The 24,680-nt window shown below is 40.9% G+C and overlaps 1 protein-coding gene across 4 annotated transcripts in view; it reads left to right on the forward strand.

Moving 5' to 3' along the window:
* Positions 1 to 6,322: 6,322 nt before the first annotated feature.
* mark4a (MAP/microtubule affinity-regulating kinase 4a) overlaps positions 6,323 to 24,680 on the forward strand; it is a 29,093-nt gene continuing 10,735 nt past the window's right edge. For 2 of the 4 annotated variants that reach the window (XM_015033750.1, XM_015033752.1), the window contains exons 1-11: positions 6,323 to 7,176; positions 11,513 to 11,710; positions 13,448 to 13,501; positions 20,740 to 20,788; positions 20,904 to 20,969; positions 21,476 to 21,546; positions 22,262 to 22,318; positions 22,795 to 23,031; positions 24,146 to 24,265; positions 24,350 to 24,449; positions 24,546 to 24,655. In XM_015033750.1, the coding sequence (XP_014889236.1) occupies positions 7,123 to 7,176; positions 11,513 to 11,710; positions 13,448 to 13,501; positions 20,740 to 20,788; positions 20,904 to 20,969; positions 21,476 to 21,546; positions 22,262 to 22,318; positions 22,795 to 23,031; positions 24,146 to 24,265; positions 24,350 to 24,449; positions 24,546 to 24,655 (1,116 nt within the window). In that variant the 5' untranslated portion in view covers positions 6,323 to 7,122. The remainder of the gene's footprint in view (positions 7,177 to 11,512; positions 11,711 to 13,447; positions 13,502 to 20,739; positions 20,789 to 20,903; positions 20,970 to 21,475; positions 21,547 to 22,261; positions 22,319 to 22,794; positions 23,032 to 24,145; positions 24,266 to 24,349; positions 24,450 to 24,545; positions 24,656 to 24,680) is intronic. The other 2 variants (XM_015033753.1, XM_015033754.1) reach the window with 2 other exon arrangements.

Here is a 24,680-nt window from a genome sequence, read left to right on the forward strand (position 1 = left end):
GGGAATAGATGGTTTGAATGTCTGCCTTCTTGCTCTGCTTTTTGGACCTGCTCTGCATCCAAGGCACTTCCTTTTTAACTCCTTTGGGTTGTAGGACCATAGCTCAGGTGTGATCTTGAAACTAGAGAAGTTTGGTCTGATTTAAATTCATGCAGTGAGTGTAAAAAAAGCGTGTCTTTTTTAATTTGGTGTATGTACACATCTGGTTTCACCTGTACATTCATATTTGCAACAAAAAAAAAAGCAGTTCATTAGGGGTTTTCCTAACAGGACACATGTAGTAACACTCCACACACTATATGTGTGGGGTCTGTGTGTGGGTTCACACTGAAAACATCCTCACAATCTTAGATTTAGAAAATGTTTGCTAGACATAGTTGGTAACCAAGTCAAAATATGGGATGCTGATTGTCATCTAAAAAATCCTAAATACTCAAATACTCAAATTCAATCAAAATGTGCTTCAACAAATGTTATGCATAGTTATGCGACCAGAGTACTGCAGCCTTTTTTTTCATTGAATTATACAGGATACAAGTTACATTAAAGGGTGAAAACTTTTTTAAATTACTTTTTTTCTGTAAAGTTTTTTTTTATTTTTATTTTTTACATCTGGTATTTTAAGAGAGTGGTGTGGACCATATTACTTTTTCATCAGTTTTACTCATCATGCAACCGTTTCATATCAAAAGCACAATTTCAAGTGCACCAAAAAAACAAGACAACAACAACAACAAAAAACCCACATCCCTGACATTCTCTACTTTAGCAAGTGAAAGAGTGCTTTGTGTCTTTTCAGGGCAGCAGCTCCTTCTAAAACTTGCACAAACATGAGTTTAAAAATAGATAAGAGGCAGGAGAAAGAGGAGAGAGTGGGGATGACAGTCAGAGACCAGACAGTCAGATCTTTTATTACAGAAAAAGAAGTCTGCTCAAACGGACATCCTTAAAGGCTGTATATTTGTGAGGGAAGTCCATGACCTGTCTGAGAGGCCTCACCTTCATTCTCTGGGAGGAACGGCTGTTGTTGTAAGACCCCAAAAACAAACATGCTTGTTCAAGCTTCTTTTAAAAAGTACGACGGCATATAAGGACCATTGTAGATATAAAAAAATGGAGAGTGAAATTTCCACCATAAAACTCAGAAAGTTTTTAAATTGATCACCGAAATTTTCTGGAAAAAAAAAGAAAGGGCAATTCTCAGTTTGTAAAGTTGAAACTGTGCTAGAAGAAACTCAATAATTTTGATGTCATTCTCAGAAATTCTCTAAAAGAAACAAGGAAAATGTCTGAGTTTGAAAAGATGAACATTTCAGAGGTTTTCGGTGGAAATTCACTCTTTTTTTCTGTCTACAATAGTAAAAAATAATAATAATGTGATGCCTGAAATCCTCGTCTGGTCAGATTAAGCAATGAAACGAGAATCTGTGCAACATTCTATTTTTTCTTTACTCTACAATTTAGGAATCATTTGAATTTCAAAATGTCCAAAAATGCTTCAGTGAAGTTCACACATTTCTGTCTGTTACAGTTTCTCTGCGTGAACAATAGCGAAACACACAAGTCTAACCATTTTCTGAAGAAGCCTCCCCCGGCTTTGTTTTGTCGCAGTCCCTCTGTACCTGCCAGCAAGTTGTCTGTTCCTGCCGCTAACAACAAATTTATTGGCTCAGGCCATTTGCAAGAACGGAAACTGCTTTGCATTGCGAGAAATAAGTCTGGAACAAAACAATGGTTCTTCTTGTGAAATATGGCAGCAGGGTCTCACCTTTGGCTCGCTGTGCCTGCTCCCCCTGCTTATTTACGTAAGCACGACGCGTCCTGTACCCCATCAGGAAGAGGTGTTTCAGGAAAACCAATTCTGAGGTGAGATACAGAGTAAACTCTCAGCATCGACTGGGCCCCAAAAGACACCTTGTGTGATTTCAAAAAGGAGGTGAAGGAAAGGGTAAACGCGAGTGTGACCCTGCGCACTGGACTCCACAGGGAGCCTGGAATCTGCTTTGTGGAATTTGATTGCAGGCTGGCTTGTTTCCACATTGCTGGCAGGTTATGCTGACCAGCTACATAATCTGTTCATTGTATTTCTTTCTAGCATTACCGAATATCATCCAGCTGCCTTTGGTCCATATTCAACTCTAACCTGCAAAAGGTAAACAGAACAACAGGGTGCACTTACACTCTAAAAACAGTGGGAAACAAAACAATTCTGGTTATCTTGCAAGCCCAATTTTGGGACGATGCAGCACAACACTGCTGGGATAGAGAACTGGGTTGGATTCTCACCCAAACACTGGGTTCAAGTGACTAGAGTGATTTATTGCCTATTTGTTGGTAGGTATTCTTTGATTCTCTCATTCGCTAACATTTTTTGTGGGACGAGACTCCAAATTATTCAGTGTTGAAATCTGTGCAAGGCCCAATATCGGGTACCGAGAGTTCCACAGTGCTTCTCAGAACCTATTAGTGGTGTCATTTTGACCCTTTCGCTGGTCTCAATTGTAACATTGAACTCAAAAAGCATTCCATTCTAAGTAAATACTTACACATCACAATGAAACAGATTGAGCTGCTGTACTTGGACTACTACAGTCCTATGCATGTATTCACATTTATGAGCTGCTGGTCTGGGACGGAGAATAAAATTATTTAATGTGTGAGTGTTTCCTGGTTGAATCAAGATGAAATATCATCAACAACCATAAAGTGACAGCTGGCAAAGCTCTTAAAAGTTTTCAGTAAGTATGATTGAATTTTTGTAAAGTGCCTTGAGATGACTTTAGTTGTGAATTGGCATTATATAAATAAACTGAATTGAATTGATTGTGCAGTTTACTTAAAGATCACTGTAAGAAAACTGTAAGTGAACTAGCATTCTGATGACGTTCGCGGTAGATTCTAATAAGTGGTAAAACCTCCATCCATCCAGCAGTCATTGGGCGAGAGGTGAGGTACACCCTGGACAGGTCGCCATTCCACAGCAGGACAACACAGACATACAGTCATTCACACTCACACCTAAGGACAGAAGAGAGAACCACAGTTAATCTAGCAGTCATGTTTTTCAGCTGTAGAAGAAAGATATATCTTTGGCGTTTATATATCTCTATCCTCATATTGTAAATGAACTCCAACATAAAGTTAATATCCATACACAATAAAAGTAACATTTAAAAAGTAAGGTTTAAGTTCAAAAGCTCTAAACATCACAAAGTTGCTCCTGCGGCCTTTCTGACCTACTCCTGGGCCCCCTAATCTGTCCACCCCCAACATCGTCCTTCATCAGCAGAGAGATAACTGTTTGAGGCTAATGGCTCCATGTCCGCTCCCGCCGCTTCTGCAAATTTGCCCTTTCATGTTTCATGGTTGGTCCATGTAGCCTCTGACACACGAACCGACTGATTTCTGTATGTTTATCCAAGACACTGAGGGAATGTTTTGCTTTCTTCTCCCTGGGTATGAATGCGGTCAGAAATACTGACTTTGTGCATGATGATAAACCGTAGCTGAATCAAAGTAAATAAATAAAATTAAAAAGAGATCAGTTTGTCTCTTGAATAAGAGTGATTGTGTGAAGGGTAGTAAGCCCCGACAGCATTAGCACTATGGTTTAGAAGATGCAGTAATAAACTTTGGTGATGTTCCGTTGAAATTCTTACTTTAAATGAGTGAAGGTGTGTTTCAACACTCCGGAGTTGCTCTTTACACCGATCTAAATTGTCTGACAAGGCGCAGCATTATCTTGGATCTGTCTCCCTCTGGTGGCTTCCTGGAAGAATTACATAAAGCAGCCAACCTTCTTGTCGACAGAGACAAGAAGGTTGTCTCTTTGTGCTCCTTGATATTTAAAGCAGTTAAATGGAAGGATTCATATTTTATTTACCTTGAACACATGATAAAGTATATTTAAAAGAAGACACCGAGTCTATTCTAAATATGAGAAATGCTTCATGCCATCGTCATGCCAGCACTGACAGTGTCACATACGTAACTTAATCTGAAACTTCATCAATTATTGAACCTTTGAGACTCCATCACTGCTCTGTTCTGTTTCACACCATTATCAATTAATTAGCAATGACTGGCAGAATTTAACGTGCTTAAAGGGTGGCAAAGAATCACAATGTGATCATTGTCGTTAGATTATTGCACGAATGAAGCTTTGAGCTCCAGTACACTCCAGACATTCCACAGAGATTCAAGACAAGACTATCTTGATGTCAAAATAGTTAAATCAATGACGTACAATGTCTAAAATTCTTCACTGACATTAAAAAAGAAGAAACATTGTTCTTTTTGCTGATAAGCCATCCATCTGTTGTCTTTGCAGCAGGTCAGGAATGGAAACCCAGACTTCCCTCCACCCAGTGACACTTCAATTCTTCTTGGGGTTTTTCAAGAAGTTTCACTAAAGAAGGGATAAGAAGTTGCTAGTTTGGCAAATTCTGCTTTTGTCTTGGGGTCTCCTCTGAGGGAGATCTGAATGGATAACCTCCAAAAAAAAAAAAGACATGAGGAGGCATCCTGACCAGATGCCACTTCAGCTGAAAACATTCAAAAGGCATTGGCCTGAGTCTGACCTCTGACCAGGCGATGGGGCTATTTGACATGTCATGAAGGCTGTCCAGACACTCTACTGAGGAAGTAGGGCGTCCATCCAGAATCTTGTTCTTTCAGGGATTATCCACATCTCAAGACTGTAGATAATGCCGCAAGTATAAATAGCTGTAAAATTAGGTCTTTGCCTTTTGACTCGGCGCTTCTTGACCAGAACAAGGGCAACACCACCACTAACGCAGCTAAAATATCCGATCTGGGTAACTCTGAGACCTCTAACTAATTTCACCACATTTTTGTGCAAAGAATACATGCTTCTGGTTTTATTGATACCAAACACTCTGTAAAAACAGTTCCAGCACTCCATGTTCCCACAATACTCCCACAACAGGAAGGGACACAGCTTTCTTGTGGTCCTCAAAACACATGTGGACCAGACAAATAAACTCCAATATATTAAGAACTCTGCAGTATCAACTCTCTGGTTTGTTGTTCCATGACCCATAAAAAAAATCTACACTACTTGTTCAACAATTTTCCAATCACTTTAAGCCTAAGCCTAGAACAAATGTTCCCAGAGAGGCTGGGATGTTTTCCCTTTGATGGAACACATTTAGTTGTACGTGTTTTTTTAATATGTGCATTGACATAGTTGGGCAGATATGACACATGCCATCTTTTTTTCATCCAGTATTTCAATTAAAAGTTAAACTTTAGGAAAACAGTCTAAAAGACGCAACATAACATCCACAAGGGATCGTGTATTTGAAGCAGAGAGCCTAGCGCCATCAACAGTTTCAACGATCTAATGGCAGGAAGAGCCTTGGCGCACAGTCAGAGACTAGCCCTCCTCACGCAGGCCAATGCCACGCCACCTGTCATCAACAGCAGGTCTTACAAAAACAGAGGACCCTGCAGGAATCACGGGACCGGGCAGAGAAAACTCTCCACGCGGTATTTTTTTTTTTTCCAGAGACGTTGGATTCATTAAAATGAACAAATACATGCTGGGGAAGCTCGCAGTGGTTGTTGTTGTCCCGGCCCCGTCAGCCTCTGATGTGGCGCATCTCAGCTGCATCAAGTAATGTATGATTTGCAGGTCGGAACAGGAAGTCAATGGATCTTTGTTTCCAACGGATCTTAGTTTCAAAATAAAGCGCTACATTTCTGTACATTTAGTTAGTTAGTTAGTTAGTTAGTTAGTTAGTTAGTTAGTTAGTTAGTTAGTTAGTAGAACCACTATGTCCTCTTCAGAGGTCCCCAACCCCAGAGGCTTATTTTTGCTAGACAGCCGCGAGTTAAGAACTTTGAAGGTTTGAAAATTGATAGCTGGCATAAATTATAAAATGAGCTTGTGAACATGTTTGAAAAATAACATAGCAGATTTATTTTTCAATGAAAAGAAAAGGAGAATGTTCGCCATCACCAGAGCAATAGATTAAGAATTTAGATTTGCTTAAAATGCAAATGTAAAATGTAAATCTTCATGGCTCTGTTGAGTTTTTACAAATAACACATAACAATAATTTGCACCAGACAACTTTATATTTTTGTCTGAATCATTTAAATATCAAATCAGACCTTGTGATCAGTTACTCAGAGACAAGCAGACTTTTCATGGAATACCTTTAATTTTAACTTGAGCTAAAATATATTATATGCTCTCACTTGAATACCTTTTTTATTTATTTTATTTTATTTTATTTTTTTGGCCAATCTGCCCACCTCTGACACCATCACTGTCGGCACTATGGACTAGTAAACAACAAATGTAATTGTATTCCTGTTCCGTGGGTTGGTCTTTTACTTCCAAACCACGGACCGGAAGCCCTGTGTGTCGCTTATTGCCGCTGCCTCGACTGATCTGTGCGCATCTGATCGAGCTGGAATAGCAAATTGGGAACATTTGGGCCCTCTCTCCCCCGCTGCACCGTAAGCCTCCGTGTTTCCGTCTCTGCAGCGGTCGCGCTGGCGTCGCGGGGACCGGGCGAAGCGTTCCTGTTATGACAGCGACGGGATGACAGCGGTCCAGTCGGAGCCGTGTTTGTTTTGTGTGGCGAAATGAGGCAGGGGGTGGAGAGTCGCCACAGAGACGCTGGGCTCCGGCCAAACATCGCCGCATTTTAGCACCACTTCTTCTTCTTCTTCTTCTCCTCCCTTGCATGCAAGGGCTTCTGCACTGAGCTGCGTCGCTGATCGACCCGCTCGTTTTTTCTTTCTTTCTTTTTTCTTTTAAAGACATCTATCTTTGCAAGGTGCATGGTGGAAAATGCAGCTTGTTTGAGGACACCCCCCCTCCACCACCACCACCTCTCTCTCCCTCTCCTCCACATATCCATCGCTGCCATGACAGGCAGAGGTCTCCTCCGGAGCTCGGCTCGGTCGCTCGGAGAGCAGGCAGATTGACTCGGGACGGAGGGGCCTCGCATCCGCGGATGCCATTCTGTCTGTGGATCCTGTAAACACCGTCCGAGCAAATACACGGCGAACGTCGCTGGAGAACTGGGGGGGTGGGGAGAGGAAAATTAAGAAGGGGTGGGGGGGAGAGAGAAAGAGAAGGAAAACATGTCGTCTCGATCTGCATTACAGTCTGGAAACGACAGGAGCACCGGAGAACATGTAAGTGCAGCCGCTGTTTGTGCTTGTGTGCATGCAGAGGGATAGGATAGGTGGTGCATCTCCGAGCACAGATCTGCTATGTGTGGCCTTTGGCATTCTGGGCTTTTTTTTCCCTTTTTTTTTTCCATGTGCATGGGGGGAGGGTGGGATGAAGAGGAAGAGGAGGAGGGGAGCATGCATGGTGCTGTTTCTTCTCGTTCTGTACAGATCAAGGGGCCCAGGATGTGAGGCCACCGTGCTGCTCTTTGGGAAAGTGCTAACCTTGAGTGTGTGCGTGTGTGTGTGTGCAGGGAGACGAGTTGGTGGCAACCTGAGTCGATATCGCTTAGCAAATATGCGCAGAAAGCATGAAAACCAGCCGTCACATCTCTGTATATGTACCTCTGTGGAGAGATAGTAATGTCACATTATACCCCTTTCCTCTCCTCTCCTCTCTCTGTGTGTGCGTTCTCTCAAAATCGGATGGGTGGGACGAGTGCAGGAGGCCCAGATATAAACGCATAGAGGGGCTTGTTGGTACGAAGTGGAGGGGATTACTGCGTAAAATGATGTGCAGTCCGTCGCTGCGCAGCCTACAAAGCGCCCAGCCCTACAGCCAGTGGGTGTCAGACAGGCCATACATTGTACAGGGGAACAGAGGAGAAGCCTGCGGGAAAGACACAACACATCTATCTATCTATCTATCTATCTATCTATCTATCTATTGAGCATTGATCTGTCTCTTAGTGCAGATCTTCTGTATAATTAGGTCTTTGTGACAGATGAGTGAATTGAGCAGATATCACTGGTCCCATGATGGCTCAGGTGAAAAGCCTGACAGGAACTCTGCTGCTCTCCATGTGTGCCCCACACTCCACCCCCCACACCACACCACTTTGCACCCCCCCCTTCCCCCCGCCAGCTTCTCAAGCTGTGCTGGAGGTAGGGAGGTGGGAGCAGGAATAGAAGCACCATGTCTGAAGGTGGGGCACGGGGCTGTGGGCTTGTTATTGTTGTGTAACTGCAGCCTCTGGGATTGCACTGTTGGCCTGTTCGGCTACAGACCTCTAAGCTTCCATAAGCCACTCTTTCCTCCTGTTGGCCACTTTGCACCTGTTCCAGGCGTGATATTATCTTCTTGCCCCTTTTGGTTCCAGATATGAGGGTTTATGTCTGCTGACGTTGCCCATTTTCAAATAATTCAGATGTGTTTACTGAAGTGAGGTTCTGTGAGGCAGTTATTAGTAATCAGTGTTTTACCCATGGTAGATTCTCATACAGGAGTGAGTTCATCAGCTGGTCCTAACCCGTTTGTGTTAGATGGTTGTTTACTTTGTTGCCGTTTCTTCCAGTGGAAATTAGATGAACAAACGATATATCGGCATTGACATTGGTATCGGCTGACATTAGTCATTTTTTAACTTATCGGCATTGGTCCGATAACCAAAACTGGGATGATGCTAACAACCGGTACTTTTTTTTTTCTCCCATCTTTATGCCATTATGGAGGGAGATGGAAGGAGGTTGGGCAAGTGGTATTGGTTGGTCATGTGTTAATGATGCAGCACAGCATTGTGGGTAGTTTAACTGAAGCAGTGGTGAAGTCAGCTTTATGATTGTTTCAGTCATATTGTTGAAAAGGTAGCGAAACGTCTATAATAACAATCAGTCAGAGCAGAAGAAGAAAAAAAAATTACGCTTGCTCTTTTTGAAAGAACATTTGCCAGGTCTGCTCTTCTGATATCTCGGAGAGAAATCATTTCACTTTTTATTTCTTTCCCACTTGAAAGTCAGAATGTCATGGTTCCATGTCCAAAGAGACAAACCGAAACAACCTCTGATGTTAGGATTCAAATTTGGAAGGTCAGCGGTCTCTTGGTGGGTTTTATTTGTAATGGGCCAACAAAAAAAATAATGGCAGCCATCTCTGCGGGTGGAGATGCATTTAGAACACCTGAGGCTTGTTACTAACCTTAAGAAGAAGCATTCGACTGCCAGTGTTCTCATAATTCGAAAGAAACTTGCACAGGTTTGCTTTTGCACAAGTATTAACTGGAAAGTAAATCCTCCATGAACCAGGATGAGTTTTGAACGGAGAGACCTCAGAGAGGTGGCGAATCTGCAGCTGCGTATTATCTACCCTGACACCAGAACAAATATGGCTGCCGTGCAAATGGACTTAAACTACGGTTATAAGCTTTTGGTTCTTCTGATTGCGTCATTAAATCAATGACACACATCAGTAAATGTGGTAAAAGGATGAAATTGTGGAGAAATTTATTATTAGCTTGTGCTAATGGTAATAGTTAGCCTAGCCACAGAAGAGTTTCAGAATCCAATATGGCTGCCACCTGAATAGACTTAGTGTAAGCTATAGTTATAAACTGTTGGTTATTTTGCGGCACAAGCCAGTAAGAATAGTAAAAGGGGGAAACTGTGGACAAAATCATTGTTAGCTTGTGCTAATGGTAGTAGCTAGCCTAATGGTAATAGTTAGCCTAGCCACGGAGCAGTACAACAAGTGAATCTTACATGTTTTCTGTGTTGCAACCAACAGATTAGCTTTTACCAATGCAGAGCTAGTGATAACTATTTCACACCTCCGATATCCATTTAACTCCCAGCCGTCCCACATGCATCTCTGTATTAAAAACAACGTGACTCAATCTTTTTATCATCAGTGTTGCACAACTATTATTTTAGTCAACAATCAAGAAACAGAAGAATCGTTTCTGCAAACCCCAGAAAACAGCCGCGCCTCGCTCCACAGAAACGGTGTGAACAAGTAGCAGGAGCCCAGAAGTAAGACCATTCAGAGCCCAAAAAAAGACACAACATGCTCATGTGCTGGACAGCAGCTGTTTACCCAGAAACAAGGGGCATGTAGTCACATGAAGCTCAGTTCAGCTTCACTTGTTTTCGAACATCTGGAGGAATGTACCCACCAATATTTAGCTCTCCCCTATAGCGCTATACAGGCATCTGCTTAGCAAAAACAACAATTTCAGATGCTCTTATGTTTTTTTTTTTCTTTTCAGAGTGTTCAAACATCTGTAAATCAGTGCAGCTGTCTGGAAAACAGTCTTGTCTTCTTTTCTTGAACCCTGTAATTCTGCCAGCCTGCCCAGTGGGCCCTCAGCTGTTAGCTTGTCTGTGTGCACAAATGGCGTGTGTACGCACATATGCTTTGATAAGTGACTGTCCTCTAATTTCAAGAAGGGGTCTGTATTTAGCCAAGTACAGAACACGTATAACTATTGCAATGTTTTCATTTTTCTGTAAACCTTTGAATACCGATCTCAACTGAACATCTTAAAACAAAAACATTTAAGAACACAGAGTATTCTTAGAATAACGATTATCGTGGTTAGCAGGGTTAGCATGGTTAGCCTTAGCTAGCAAATGTAAGCAGAGTGTACTTTCGGTTTTACAGTTGAGGAAATGCTTACTTTCTACAACATTTTTAACACATCATCATCGGATTACGATTAGCAGCAGGACTTGATGAAAGAACCAAGGACTAGATGAGCTGGTCATGTCAGATCTGGATAAGAATATCAAAGCTTTCCTCTCATTAAAACTACTTATTTCTAAAAATTGTACGACTTTAATATTGAGACTTTATTCTACTAATATTTTGACTTTTACTCTTGTATAATTATGACTTTATTCTCAAAATGTCAATAAACAAAACTTTAAAATATTTGAGCCCTACTACTTAATTTCTGTGCTCCCTCTAATTAAATTTAGAATAATATTGAAAAGCCTGTTTATTTTAGGAACTTTGTCGCCCGATTAAACACAACATATGGAATAATTACACAAGGATGGATGTTTGAAAGCCTTTATTTCTTTTAATTAGGATATTTCTCCACTTACAGCTAATACAAACTCGACATTTGAAGTCAATGACCCAAATGTTATGAGACCAATAAAATAATATATTTTCGAAAACAGAAACATGGGTTTTGTGAAAAGTAGGTTTAATACCTGCTTATAGGTTGTTATTTCCAAAAGCTACTTTTAATCTAGACGAATATTCTAATTTATTGAGATGGACTGAAAAGTATAGTAGAAACCAGAGTTTAGAAAATGTCAGGATTTATCCTACAAATCCTCCTGGTAATTAAAGAAATAATATTGTTCTAACAAAACAGGTTTTGTTAATTGAGTTTAGTGTACATTTAAGGGTACATCCCCCCCCCCAAAAAAAAAAAAACGATTTTGGGGAAAGATTTGAAAGTGCCAGACTCCAAACGAGGCTGCTGCTGCTGGAGCGGGTCAAGCTGGTGCTGCAGCGTGTCATGCTGGTGCCGACCTTCTCTCCACTCCCTGACGCTCCCCTCTTTTCTTGCAGCATGTGCCGCTCGGTGCCAGCCGCGCAGACAAGGCCACGAGCCAGTCCAGCCGCTCTCTGGGCGCCCGGTGCAGGAACTCCATCGCCTCCTGCTCAGACGAGCAGCCGCACATCGGCAACTACCGTCTGCTCAAGACCATCGGCAAGGGAAACTTTGCCAAAGTCAAGCTGGCGCGCCACGTCCTGACATGCAGGGAGGTGAGCCATGGGGCAGCAGAGACCCCCGGGTGGCGGCAGGAAGAGGATGAGTGGGCTGAATATGTTGTTGATAGAAATGTTTCCTGGGCGAGGGAAGGCGGTAACTTCACAGTGCTGCTGGGGCTCTTCCTGTTGTCCTGTGGGCAATAATTTCAGAGAACTCAGTGTTGATTAATTACAACCATTCTGGTCAGTATGGAATAAACACATTCAAATATAACTGATACATTGTTTTTGCTTTGCTACATGTCATCTTAAAGAGTATTATATAATATCAACAACTTTACATAATGTTATAATGTTATAATGTTATTCCCTCATCATCTGGAGTGTTGCTTTGATTCTTTTATGCATGTTTGAGAAATCCTTTAATCTCCCCTGGCAACCATTCAGCTGTGCAAAACACCTGGGTGGACCCAGCTCTGCCTTTGAAACGCAGCTTTTCCTTAGAGCTACAGTTTCCACGTTTCTGTCTCACACAGCAGTCCTCTCCCCCACTCGGCTCCTTCAGACTAGCCAGCAGCAATTAGCAGGCACCTGTTGGAACTGCACTTCTTTTGAGCTTCTTATGCAAGCTACTTCTCAGTGCAGTGCTAGTGAAATTGTTGTTAAAGGGTTAATAGAGGATTAATGTTGTGATGACTTCCTGAAGGCGGAGTTTCAGAAAGAGCAGGAGTTTTTAAAGAGACATTTTCAAGGTGTTAAATTATGAAGTCAAATTTCCATTAAGTCATGTTTCATACATACTGCATTTTCATAACCATGGAAGTTAACATAGTTACTATATTGTGCTATAAAATGGTGCTATGTGCCGGGAAAACACATAATACTCCCCCTTTAATGCAAAATTAATGTAAAAAAAAAAAGAAAAGAAAATCTAAGTAATAAAATAAATACAATGACCCAAATGTTAAAATGCACAAATAATAAAAGCTTTAATGTAACAGACCGAAGAAAAAGATATTTAGTTTTAACTTGGATCCCTCTATATTCAACATTATCAATGTTTTGTAGACTGTTTACATATGTTTTTGAAGAGTAATTTCTTTAAAGACGGCTTATTTTTCCAGTCTTGTATTTTCAGTTCTGTCTTTCAAAAGACATCTACTTTTTCTCCATGACCGTTAAAGGAGCTGCCTTGAACTGTTTCAGTCGATCCCGGGTCAGCCTGTATGTTCAGGAACTGGTGATCCACCAGACCAGGCTTTGGGTTCGCATGAGTTAGCGAATCTTTTCTTTGGGGGCTAGATTTTCTTGGTTTAAATGGTGTTTTCAGGTCAAATTAGAGTCCATCGCTTTGCAGTGGGAGAGATTTGTCCCGAAGTGGAAAACACTCAAGATAGTTGCCAATCTTCTTAGGAGTGAATGTTCCTGCAAATTTACCCAGAAGTCACTCCACTTGATGCTCCAGAGAAGCTGTAAACCCCAAGAGCTTAAATTCCCACTTTTTCGTTTCTCAGTTAGTATGTTGTATGCTAAGCGGGAGCATTAGAGGAAGAGCATGAATGAGTTGTTTGGAGAGTAGAAGGCGATTGAATTTTCACTGTAAAAATAATATGGAGACATGATTTTTTTTTTTTTTTATTTTCTATTGAGATATAAACATGTTCAGATTAAGTGAACATACACAGAAACAAATTGACATGCGCGAAAAAATATATTGGCTTTATGTTTACTGTTGTACAAGAATTTGCTTGCGTTTCCTCATCAAAACGTCTTCTTCCTCGTCTCTTACAGGTCGCAATAAAAATCATTGACAAAACCCAGCTGAACCCAACCAGCCTGCAAAAGGTCAGTTTTCTTCTCTGTATTTCTGAGTTGCTCCTGTAGCGATGTGTGCCGTGTTTTCAGGAGCAAGGAAAGAAAACGCAGGCTGCCCTGTCTGATGTTGTGCTTCCGCGGTGTTTTATCCTCTAAGTTTCCATTACAAATGTGCGCAAAACTTTAGTCAATAGCTGCATTTCCATTGGCCTTAAAATCGTGCAAATTGGAATTACAAAAATAGATCTCTTAATGGAAACACAGCAATTTAAAAAAATAAAAAAACACTTTTTTTGTAAAAAGTTTTTGCGCAAACAGGAGGTGGTTTTTCAGCTGCATCGAAATTAGTGTGTTCAGCAAAACTGCGGTGGAAATGCTTTTTTTTGCCATCACATGAGTCACACGATCAACAACCAGATGTTGCTTCTGGCACAAAAGATGAAGACTTCAGAGTTGTTTTTTGGGATTTGATATATTGATTCTAATTTCATTATAACTCTGAGTTCCTCAGTTCCCTTTTTGATTAGACCAGTCTCGTTTGTGTTTTAATTTAGTTCAGTCCTTTCTTAGAGATTCCACTTTATTATAGTTAATTATTTCTTATTTGTTAGTTTAATTATGTTTCTTATGTCTAGTTACTCTTTAATGTTAGATTTATTTCCTCTCCCTCGCACCCTGTGTGTCTCTCTCTTCCATCACACCTGCAACCCGTCAGCTTATCAGTCTAGGTCCTTTGTTTCAGCATTCGTTCTCCCAGTACTTACACACCTCACCTCCTCTCACTCTTGGCTGGTTCCTCCCGTTATTTTCCTGTTTCTTCTCCACCAACACCCTTGTGTAGTTTTCCGTGGATTTCTGTTTTTGTTCAGCTCTGGCTCTCTGCATTCCCATGTTTTTTTTTTTCTTGTTAGTTTGTTTTATTTTATTTTTTTGTTTTTAACTTTTAATTAAAGAAAAGATTTTTCATCCGATTCACCCAGACTCCAGCTTGGACTTTGGTCCCCGATGGCTTGTTTTTTTAGTTACTCACTTCATGAACAAACTTATTCGCATGCGATTTCAATTGCATTCCACATTTAGTGGAAATGTCGCGATTGCAAAATTCTCTTTTTGACTTTAGTGGAAAAGCAACAAAATTTGGAACGCATTCGTAACGGAGCTACTATTCCACAATTTTACAACTGTCGTGCTTTCATTAAATGAGAAACTCAGTCAAAATCACGTGTGGATACGTTTGTTCACGTGTTGTCATTAAGAAAGACGCCGCGGCAAGATGCTCCTACTGCTTTCTGTCGTCTTTGTGTGGTAACATCCGGTTATTGATCACCGATGTGAATTTTTTTTGTGCCATTTAAGCTTTGTGAAATAAACCATCGTAGCTCCTAAATGTTTTTAATCAAAAAATCAGTTGGTTTTTTTTTTGTTTTTTGTTTTTCAAAATTGTTATGTGTCCACGTAGCAAATTTATTTTCAAAATGTCAAATTGCACAATTACACTGGTCAACGGAAACGCAACCCGTGACCGGAGAGGGCTGTGAGAGGTTCAGGCTCCTCCTCCACCGTCTCCCCCTGCAGAAAGCAGCAGGAAGGGAGAGCAGCTGATGCTGATGCAGAGGGGGATCATGGGATGTGATGCTGTGTGGCAGGTGCTAGGGCTTGGACGGGAGCAAGAGGAGACCTCTGCTCCACATATCATCTCTCGTCTCTCTCTTGGCTAATCGCTGTCCTGAGAGAGGGGGGGTGGGGCTGACTCATCCCAGAGGCCGCGGTCACCCGGCTCACGCTCCCCTCTGTTTGTGTGCATGTCTTCCTACCACGTCTTCCTCAGACACGCGCGTTTGCAGGTAACGGCAAAGGACGTGTTGTAGAGGTGTTCGTGTCGGGATCTGTCACCGTTTTCGTGGAAAGGGGAGAAGTGTCGCGACAGGAATGGGGTGACTCAAGCTCCACCGTTGCAGCCTGACTCACGGAGATGTCGAGCAGGAGAACCTGTGCTGGACGTCCAGGCACACGGAGACCAGTAGACGGGGTTCCTTAAGTCTGGAAGGGGCTGGGATGAAACAAAATGAGAGCATGAAAAAAAATCTGTGTAGTTCCAGACTTTATTCCCCATTCTGTTTACTCAAAGTTGTGTCCTTCCTTCTAAGTGTTGTTTTTTTTTTCTTCTGTACTTTCTCCTTATTTGTGTCTTTCCTCATATTCTCATACTATTCCTTCATTTCTTTACTTTGCCCATCTTTCTTTTCTTCTTCCTCTTTTCTTTAATACTGTCTATCTGTGTCGTGTCCTTCCTGCCTTAAAAGTGTTGTACTTTCACTTGAAGATGTGTAAGAATCCTAAGATATTTACTTCCTATATCCCAGATATCTCAGCATCACCTCACGCAGCTGCATGTAACACAATTGGGTGAAAGTTGAAGGGGATATGTAAGCGACTAAGAATGCAGACATCCTGCAGAGCTGATTGTGTTCTTGTATGGCCGTCACCAACATTTAGCCATAAGGGGCTCCGAGGATTTCTGTCTTTTTCACCTCCTTTCTGTGAAGAAGAATCTTGTGAACTAAAAGATTTCCACTTTTAAACATTTTCATGGCTGCTTACAGACCCTCTTAAAATTGCAGGTTTTTGAGACTTTAAAGTTTGAGATTATAATTAATCGTTTTTCACCTTTAACATTTCAAAATGTTGGAAGCAGCTTAAAGTTTCTGTTTATTGTTCTTGAAAAGTAAGAAGGAGTTCTGTGGATTTTTGGCATTCAGGCCAATGCTGAATAGATGTTAACAAAAGCAAAGCAGGGCGTAGTTTTAGTGATCGAGAGATTTTCAAGAATTGCATCTTTAGTGGAAAAATGAAAACTAAGTCTGGGATGTTGTCGCATACATTTTGTTTAATTAATTGCATGTAATTAATCACAGCCTTTTTTTTTTTTTTTTTTTTTTTTTTTTTACATACAAAAGTGTCCAAGCGGAACTTTTGTATTTGTGCGTTTCTGCTATGCCCATAACTCTAACGCACAAGCGACATCAGCAAACAACGAAGCCGCTTCTCTTGGTCCACTGGGATTAATTTATGCTTCAAAAACCGATCTGATTGGACGCTGCTGTTGTGTTCAAGTTGGGCTAAAAGCAGTTAACCTATCAGTGAAGCTACTCGAGTCTAAAATAGCATGTCGGTGTCAAACATGCTGGAGCAGCAAAGTCTTGTATCCTGAGAGATTTTGCTGAATAACTCAAAAATCTGGGAGAAATTAAATATATGTAGGAAACTGGTGGTATAAATCAAAATGGTAAAAAGCACAGCCAGAGAGTGGAATGTATTTGACCCACAGTCTCTACTAAGAGACGTCCTCATTCGACCATTTTAATATCTAAACACTGCACAACACATCACAATTTTAACATGATGGCAATATCACTATATTCAATAATAATATTGCAAATAACTGATTGAACAGCAATCAATTTGTGCTTTTTTTGTGGCAGTAATTTATTTATTGATGGTTACAGCAAATGTTTAAGAGGGCTGTGAAAGATTTAAAGAAACACAACTTGGATGTTTTATTGCAAAAGCATCAGATGTAGTCGATGCAACTTTTTCACAGAAACAGTGTTAAGATGGAAGAAAATGTATCGTTTTCAGCGACTTGCCATCTGTTGTTAGTGCTTGCTTTGAAGCCAAAGTAAAAAGACACTAACACTGGTTATTTTTTGTGTCACAAGTCATTTCTGTACCGGAACATTACATGTTTTCTAATCTCGTATTTGTAACGTAAAGTGAATACTTAAATTGGTCTAAAATGTCAACTTTGAAACAATTTTGTGTTTTAAAGAAGTAAAATCTAATTTATAGGAAATGCGCAGAAGATGGATTGAAAATACCCACTTTATGTTCTAACGTAAAATGATGCATGTGAAGAGTAAAGAGTCTGGATTACAAAACAACAAAAAGCTCTTGTATTTACTGCATGCGCTAAACCCTGGATAATACTCTAACTGCACAAGGTCACTGGTATCACAGAGGCTATGAGGAGGAAAAGATTAGTTTTGATCAAATAAATAAATAAATAAAAAAAGTCAAAGGCAAAACAAATCTAATCTTTAGCTTTTAGGCTTGACCAAATCCATGTAATATTTTTTACAATTCTCCAGCTAATAAAGCAGAGCTTCATCTTCATGTACGGTGGCTCTGATAATTCCAATTTGACAGAAACAAACAAAAAGAGAAATCTATTTTATGATGGGAGAAAAACATGTACACAGCTTTAAACTTCTTTTAACCAAATTTCATAGTCAGTCTTCTTCAGCTGGAATCTGTCAGAATTTCATGTTGAATATTAACAGATTAACATTCACATGAACTGATTTCCTGTTGAGTTTATTGCTACACTGTCATTGGGTTAGTTTTTCAGCTGTGTTTCTACAGACCATATTATTATTATTATTAATAATAATAATAATAATAATGGACTTCTTTAACATGTATTTAGGCTGGGGAATATTCTGTGGGCCTAAGACATGAATGAGCCCACATTAACATAATCTGGGTGCTAATATATGTAGAGAGGAGAAAGAAAGAGGGATGGCTGTCTGATACGTAGAACAATGAAGAAAGAAGTGAAATTGCAAATGGAGAAAATGTCATCTTATCGTCCATAAGGCAGCTTTTAAATCTCGTGAGATTTCCGCGTTGTTCTATTAAAACTCTGAAATCAAATCAAACCATTTCTTTTTATTACTATTATTTCGTGTTTTTAAGTCAAAACACATCGGCGCAACGACTCCCTTTTTAATGCAGTTTGTCACCATCTGTTTGATTTGAACTCCAGCCAGGATTTGCAGGAGGGGCCTCGTCGCCACAGAGCTTTGCACATCCGCTGCCATTACGGGGCTGCTATTTAATCAGCAGCAACGAGGGTCAGACTTCTCGCTGGAGGAGCTGTTAAAGCTGTGATTCCTTTTGACGGATCCGATCCCGTCCGCCCGCCCGCCGCTTCTGAGCAGGGGGAGCCGACGGCATGGGTTTCAAGTACTACGTATCCCAAGATTCCTCTCCAGCGCAGCTGGGGAAGAGCTTAATACCTGGGTTGCTATGGCAACAGTGACATCAGGCTAGCGAAGGCTGCTAGAAGAACTGAATGGAGGAGGGTGGGGGGAAACACAGAGAAATGACGGGGAGTAGAATGGCTTATCAGGCATCATTTTCCTCCCTTTTCCCTCCTTGTTATCGCGGATTAGAGCTGTCTGTTTTCAGCCGTGCTCTTTGGTCCAGCAAACATGCAGCTATTTACATAAAATCAGGGGGAGCTGCCTCGGTTTTAATCCCCCCGCGCCGCCCGTCGCCTCACGGCAGACCTCCAACACGGAGTAGAAACCGGGCGGGTTCTTGGCTGCACATTCACTTGCACATTTGTGCGTGGGCATCATGTTGTTGTTGCCATGTTTAAACGACGAGGAGGACTTCGCAAATCCTAAATGTGATGCGGTTATTTTAGGTGTCGAGTTGTCTGTGTGAGCTGGTCATCCTGAGACTTCGACTGCTCACATGTCTGCGCAACGGAACCGTTGGTGGGATTCGTCTTGTTTCATCCACTTCCTGTCTGGTTAAAAAGAGATTAAAGACCGACTAGTTTGTTGAAACGCAGACAAAATGACTGTGGAGCTCGCAGTTTTAACTGTTTATATAATTTGGTATTTGCATTAGCCCTGTTAGCATGGCTAAAACAGCGGTGTCTGTGCCGCCAATATTTCCAAACCCAACATGTTCCATGAAGCAAAGAGATCAGTTTTACTACACTTAGTTTAGTTTCATTGTCATCTGCTGAAAGCCGTGCTTTCTCTCACTTTTATTTTTTTGCAGCCCCATAACTACTTTTTAACATCTCACTAGCTGCGTTTCCCTATTTGAGCAAATTGGAATTACAAAAATAAATTTGCGTAATGGAAGGTTTTTACGCTAGGATGAGGTGGTTCTTCTTCTGCATTGAAATTAGTGTATTTCACAAAACTACATAAAAAAAAACCACACATTTTTTCGCATCACATAAGTCATGTAAATAACGACCGGATGTTACTCCTTCTGGAAACGACGAAAAAGACAACAGGAAGTTGTACATGGATGAGATGTCTTGACATATTATTTAAATATTGCATGCACTTAGTTCTTATTTAATGGAATCACTGTATTAGCAATTTGTTTTTGTTTTGTTCTGTTGATAGTGGAATATCAACAAAGTTTTGCACTTATTTGTAATGGAAAGGCAGCTAATGGTACTGAAAATAGCTAATTTTGACTCTTCACTCAGTAACAGCTTCTACACCTGGTGTTGTTTTCAGCACAACCCGATAGTGCTTTGTGCAATGTTAACTCAAAGGCTCTTCCCAGATCAAATTGCCATTTCCACATTTGCTGCCTTATAGTCTTTGACTGTTTTATAGAAGATCTCTGCAGAGGGAGAAATTAGTGCCGGCAAAATGCAAAACCTCTCATTTATTTACATGAATTAACCCATAAATATAGCGGTAAAAACTTTTGTCCCTCTCTTTCTCAAACGTGGGATTGGTTTACAATCTAATAAGTAAATCACAAACAGTTTCGTAAACGTTCAGACACCATCACATGGTAGTCGCGTTCCATTGTAATGTAGAAGAGTTCAGGCTGGTCACCTGTGGAATCGAACATGATGTCCATCTGCAGCTCTACCCTTTTATACAAAATTGTAAAAAAAAAAAAAAAGATCTTTGACATGGCCAATGAAGGTGAGAGTCACAATGTACTGATCACTACCCGATTTCTCAAAGCTGCTGTCGTTATCAAAACTAGTAAGGGGTCCTATGTAGTTTGTCTTAAAGACACATGTGTGAGTAAGAGGTGACATGAATGTTATAAACTGAAGCTGGTTTTTACTCGTCTTTTTTTATGAACATGTGTGTTTTATGCGCGGGGCGGCATTCACTCTCGTCAAAGTCGACTTCACTTTGAGAATTGCTCTCCTTGGATCTAACTTCCATGTGAAGTGCCTTGAGATGACTTTTGTTGTGAACTGGAATTTTATGTATATCAATTAGAATTATTTAGGTTATTGCTGTATAATTAAACACCAAATGCCGCTCTAGACAAATTAGGTCCCAGAGTTTTGAAGTGAAGCACCTTTGCGTCTGGTGGATTATAAACTGTACTAATAGATGTATGTTGAGCCTTTGGAGCCATTCAGCTTCACATCCTTACCTCATTCATCATCATAATCGTTTATTCCTCGTTTTGTCTTTCAGCTTTTTCGGGAGGTACGAATAATGAAAGGCTTAAATCACCCTAACATAGGTAAGACAACTTCCTCCCATCCATCTTATTGGTTTAATATGTGCAGCTGCTTTGTATGTGTGTGACCAGATAGCATTGTTAACATTGTGTTAAATTGTATTTTTTTGCTCTATAGTGAAGCTGTTTGAGGTGATAGAGACGGAGAAGACCCTTTACCTTGTTATGGAGTATGCCAGTGGAGGTGGGTAGTTTGGCCTGGGTGGTATTTCTACGGTTCTGACATGTGATATCTGGTCTTCACCCAGTCCTAACGTCATTTAAATCTTATCACACCACAGATTATCCCAGGTTCTTGTTTATTTTTTAAAAAGATTAAGCTAAATTAGGTTTTTTAAAGGTTTTGTGAAAAGCTAGATGTGCCCCAAAAACCATAATACATAAAATCTTATAGTTTCAAGATGGTGTTTTGTGCTTTTTTTTCGTATTAGGTGGTCAGATGTTAGAACTCTATTGATCTGAACTAAAATCCATTTAGTTAAAGGATCTTTTAGGTCTTTATGTTTTCCATGTGTTGCAGCGTGCCTCCTTGAGGACAATAAAGCTGGTGGAAGCTGCTGTTTATTAAATATTAATCAAAAAATTAAAGTTAATGAATTCCATTCTGTTTATCCGCCATATTTAATCACGCCGTTAAATGACTGGACTCCTTCCGGCTGTGTCTGCTAACCCGGATGCTCTACCTCTCAGGTGAAGTGTTTGACTACCTCGTGTCACATGGGAGGATGAAGGAGGTCGAAGCCAGAGCCAAATTCCGACAGGTAGGAAAGGTCGTCTTTACCCGGGTTGTAATGGTTGTGTTTTTTTTTTGTTTTTTTAAATTTTGTTTTATTTTATTGTGACTTTTTGTTTGTTTAATTCAGTTCATTTTGATTCGTCTTTAGAGTACGTTTGCTACGTTTCAAGAGTTATTAAGAGCTAAATATTGTTTAGTTTTGTTTTTTTATTAGTTATAGTTTTAGTTTTTTCATGCATCATTTTTAGGTGCAGAATTCAAAAAGGTCAAACTATTGTATTGTGATTATGTATATATATATCGTTTGGATAATGAATAATCAACTGAAAAAAAGTATTGTACAACCAACTGTCTCTGGTGTTTTATCCCAACTTTTGCTGTTGTCATTTTGCAGACTTGTAGATAAGTATGGAGTGCTGTGATTTAAAAAAAACTTAATTCCATATCAGTTCAAAAGGCTAATGAATAGATTTATCAACACGAAAACAAACAATATTACGTCTTTAATTTCAGTATGTTTCAATTAGTTTTAGTTCCGTATAGTTACAGCTTTCCCCCATTGATTACTGCTTTTACTTATTCTAGTTAACAAAAATGTTTTCTCCATTTCATTTTCCATTATTTTGTTTGTTTTAATTGACTTCAATAACCTCGGCCCTTACAGCACAGCTGCCTTCAACTCTTACTGCTCTGTATTTCAGCTCCATCGGTTTTTTTGTTTTTGTTTTCTCTCCCCACAGATTGTCTCTGCCGTCCACTACTGCCACACCAAGAACATCGTCCACAGAGATTTGAAGGTGAGGAAGAGCAAATGAATTGGAATTAATAATAGTCCTGGAGAAGAACTCCAAGAGTCGAACGATTTCGTTTCCTCTCAGAATTTGGAAGTCAAGCATGTGGGAGTGATCTCGATCTGTGTCTCTAAAAGCAGTGCTTTAGCATCCTAATTGCAGTGCTGAGTAAAGAGGTCGGAGCCAGAGCCTAAACACGCTTTGACATACATGTAGCATGAGTCATGTCCGGGATGCAGTCCTCCCCCCCTCCAACCCACCAATCTGTCCAGTGTGTGTTTCCTCTCTCTGTCCTTTTATTTTCTTCATCTCTACTCATTTATTCTTCTGTCCTCTTGTTTCCCATTCCCCTCTTCGTGCCCCTGACCCACTAGTTCTCGACACTGATCCATCTTTTCTCCCTGTGTGTGTTGCTGCTGTGTGCATAACGTGTCCCTTTTCTGCTCCTGTCCAACTGTTCCACTCGCTCCGAATTACCTCAGGCGGAGAACCTTCTGCTGGACGCCGACGCCAACATCAAGATCGCTGATTTCGGCTTCAGCAACGAGTTCACGCTGGGGAACAAGCTGGACACGTTCTGTGGCTCCCCGCCCTACGCCGCACCTGAGCTCTTCCAGGGAAAGAAGTACGACGGGCCTGAGGTGGACGTCTGGAGCCTGGGAGTCATCCTTTACACACTGGTCAGCGGCTCTCTGCCGTTCGACGGCCAGAATCTAAAGGTACGTTTTCCCCCCAGGGGGATCGGAAGTATGAGCAGTGTTTACTTTCGTGGTTGTCAAACGCTGTAAGAATGCACACGTTCTTCAACCAAGAAAAAAAAATAAAAGAAGAAGTCGAGCTGTGATAAAAAATCTGTTGGAGGTGGATACAAACAGGATGGATAAATGTTTTCAATAAATGCAGAAACATTTAATAGGAAACGCATCCACAAAATACAAAATCTATGAGGAGACCTGACAGGAATCTCACCAGTCATGTTTTTATCCGTTTTATTTTTTTTCTCATGCGCATTTTGAAATATCGTATTAGAAATGGTTGATGGAAATGTTTCAAAATAATTTTGTTGACTAGCTTAAGTGGCTTTAGATTTTTTCACAACAACAAAAAAAAAAGTAATGCGCTAAAGGGGAGATGGAAACACATTTGCTGAATATGTTCTAATGTAGAGAACGTTCCCAGTCCAAACTGGGAACTATCAGGAGTGACTGGCAGGAATCACTCTTGTCTTGGCTGGGATGGAAGGGTTTGAATACTCCCTCCCTCTGGACAATCTGTGCTTTTCAGAGGCACAAAACTGTGGAAAATTTCTAAGCCCAAATCTCCAGCTTCGAGCGGAGCACTCTTTCCATTTTTCTTAGATGTGTTACCCAGTGATCGTCTTTAGTTCAAATTTAAAATACCCAGTCTGCTCACACCTCAGTGGGTTAATACTGTTCTGAGTAGAGACTCACTAAAATATAGAAATTTATAAAACTTCCATTCTACATGCACATAAAAAGCATATTTTCAATAGGATCAGCTTTAATTGAGCCAGAATGTATTCCATTCCTGACTACCAACTCAACTGGTGGAGGAAATGTACGTATCTTAACTACAAATGGTTCACTCAATTAACAAAATCAGCAAAGATTTATTTTTAGTCAATATTTCCATCGCTTGTTTGTTCTGTAAACCAGTTGCTATAGTAACATGACAACCGAACGCAGCATCTTGGGGTTTTTCTGAAGAGTTCTGCAGTTATCGGTAGTCATTGCCATAAATCTCTTAAGTCAGAAATATTCCATAACAAGGCCAAAAGTTAAGTGTTAAACATGTGACGCCTGTGGCCTGTAGGAGCTGAGAGAGCGCGTGTTGAGGGGAAAGTATCGCGTGCCCTTTTACATGTCAACCGACTGCGAGGGCATCCTTCGCCGATTTCTGGTGCTGAACCCCGCCAAGCGCTGCACGCTCGAGGTAAGAGGAGCGACTCGCATGCAAGGGCAGCGGCGGTAGAAATGCTCTCCAGACTGAAGTGTGTCGATGCCTCTGTCCACGCAGCAAGTCATGAAGGACAAATGGATAAACACAGGGTACGAGGGGGACGACCTGAAGCCCCACATAGAGCCCGTGGAGGACTACAGCGACCCGACTCGCATAGGTCAGCCGGCTCGGTTTGTCTCCACCGCCTGATTGTCGTCACGGTGATCTCCTGTCTGATCTGTTGGCTTTGCTTACTTGTGTGTGTGTGGCTCAGAGGTGATGGTCGGGATGGGCTTCACCCCTGAAGAAATCAAAGACGCTCTCCTGAACCAGAAGTACAACGAGGTCACCGCCACCTACCTGCTGCTGGGTCGGAAAGGCGACGTGAGTCGGCTGTTTGCTTCCTGCC

Source organism: Poecilia latipinna, unplaced genomic scaffold (genome assembly GCF_001443285.1).
Source record: "Poecilia latipinna isolate Pla-1442-1.1 unplaced genomic scaffold, P_latipinna-1.0 Scaffold278, whole genome shotgun sequence".
Taxonomy (NCBI): domain Eukaryota; kingdom Metazoa; phylum Chordata; class Actinopteri; order Cyprinodontiformes; family Poeciliidae; genus Poecilia; species Poecilia latipinna.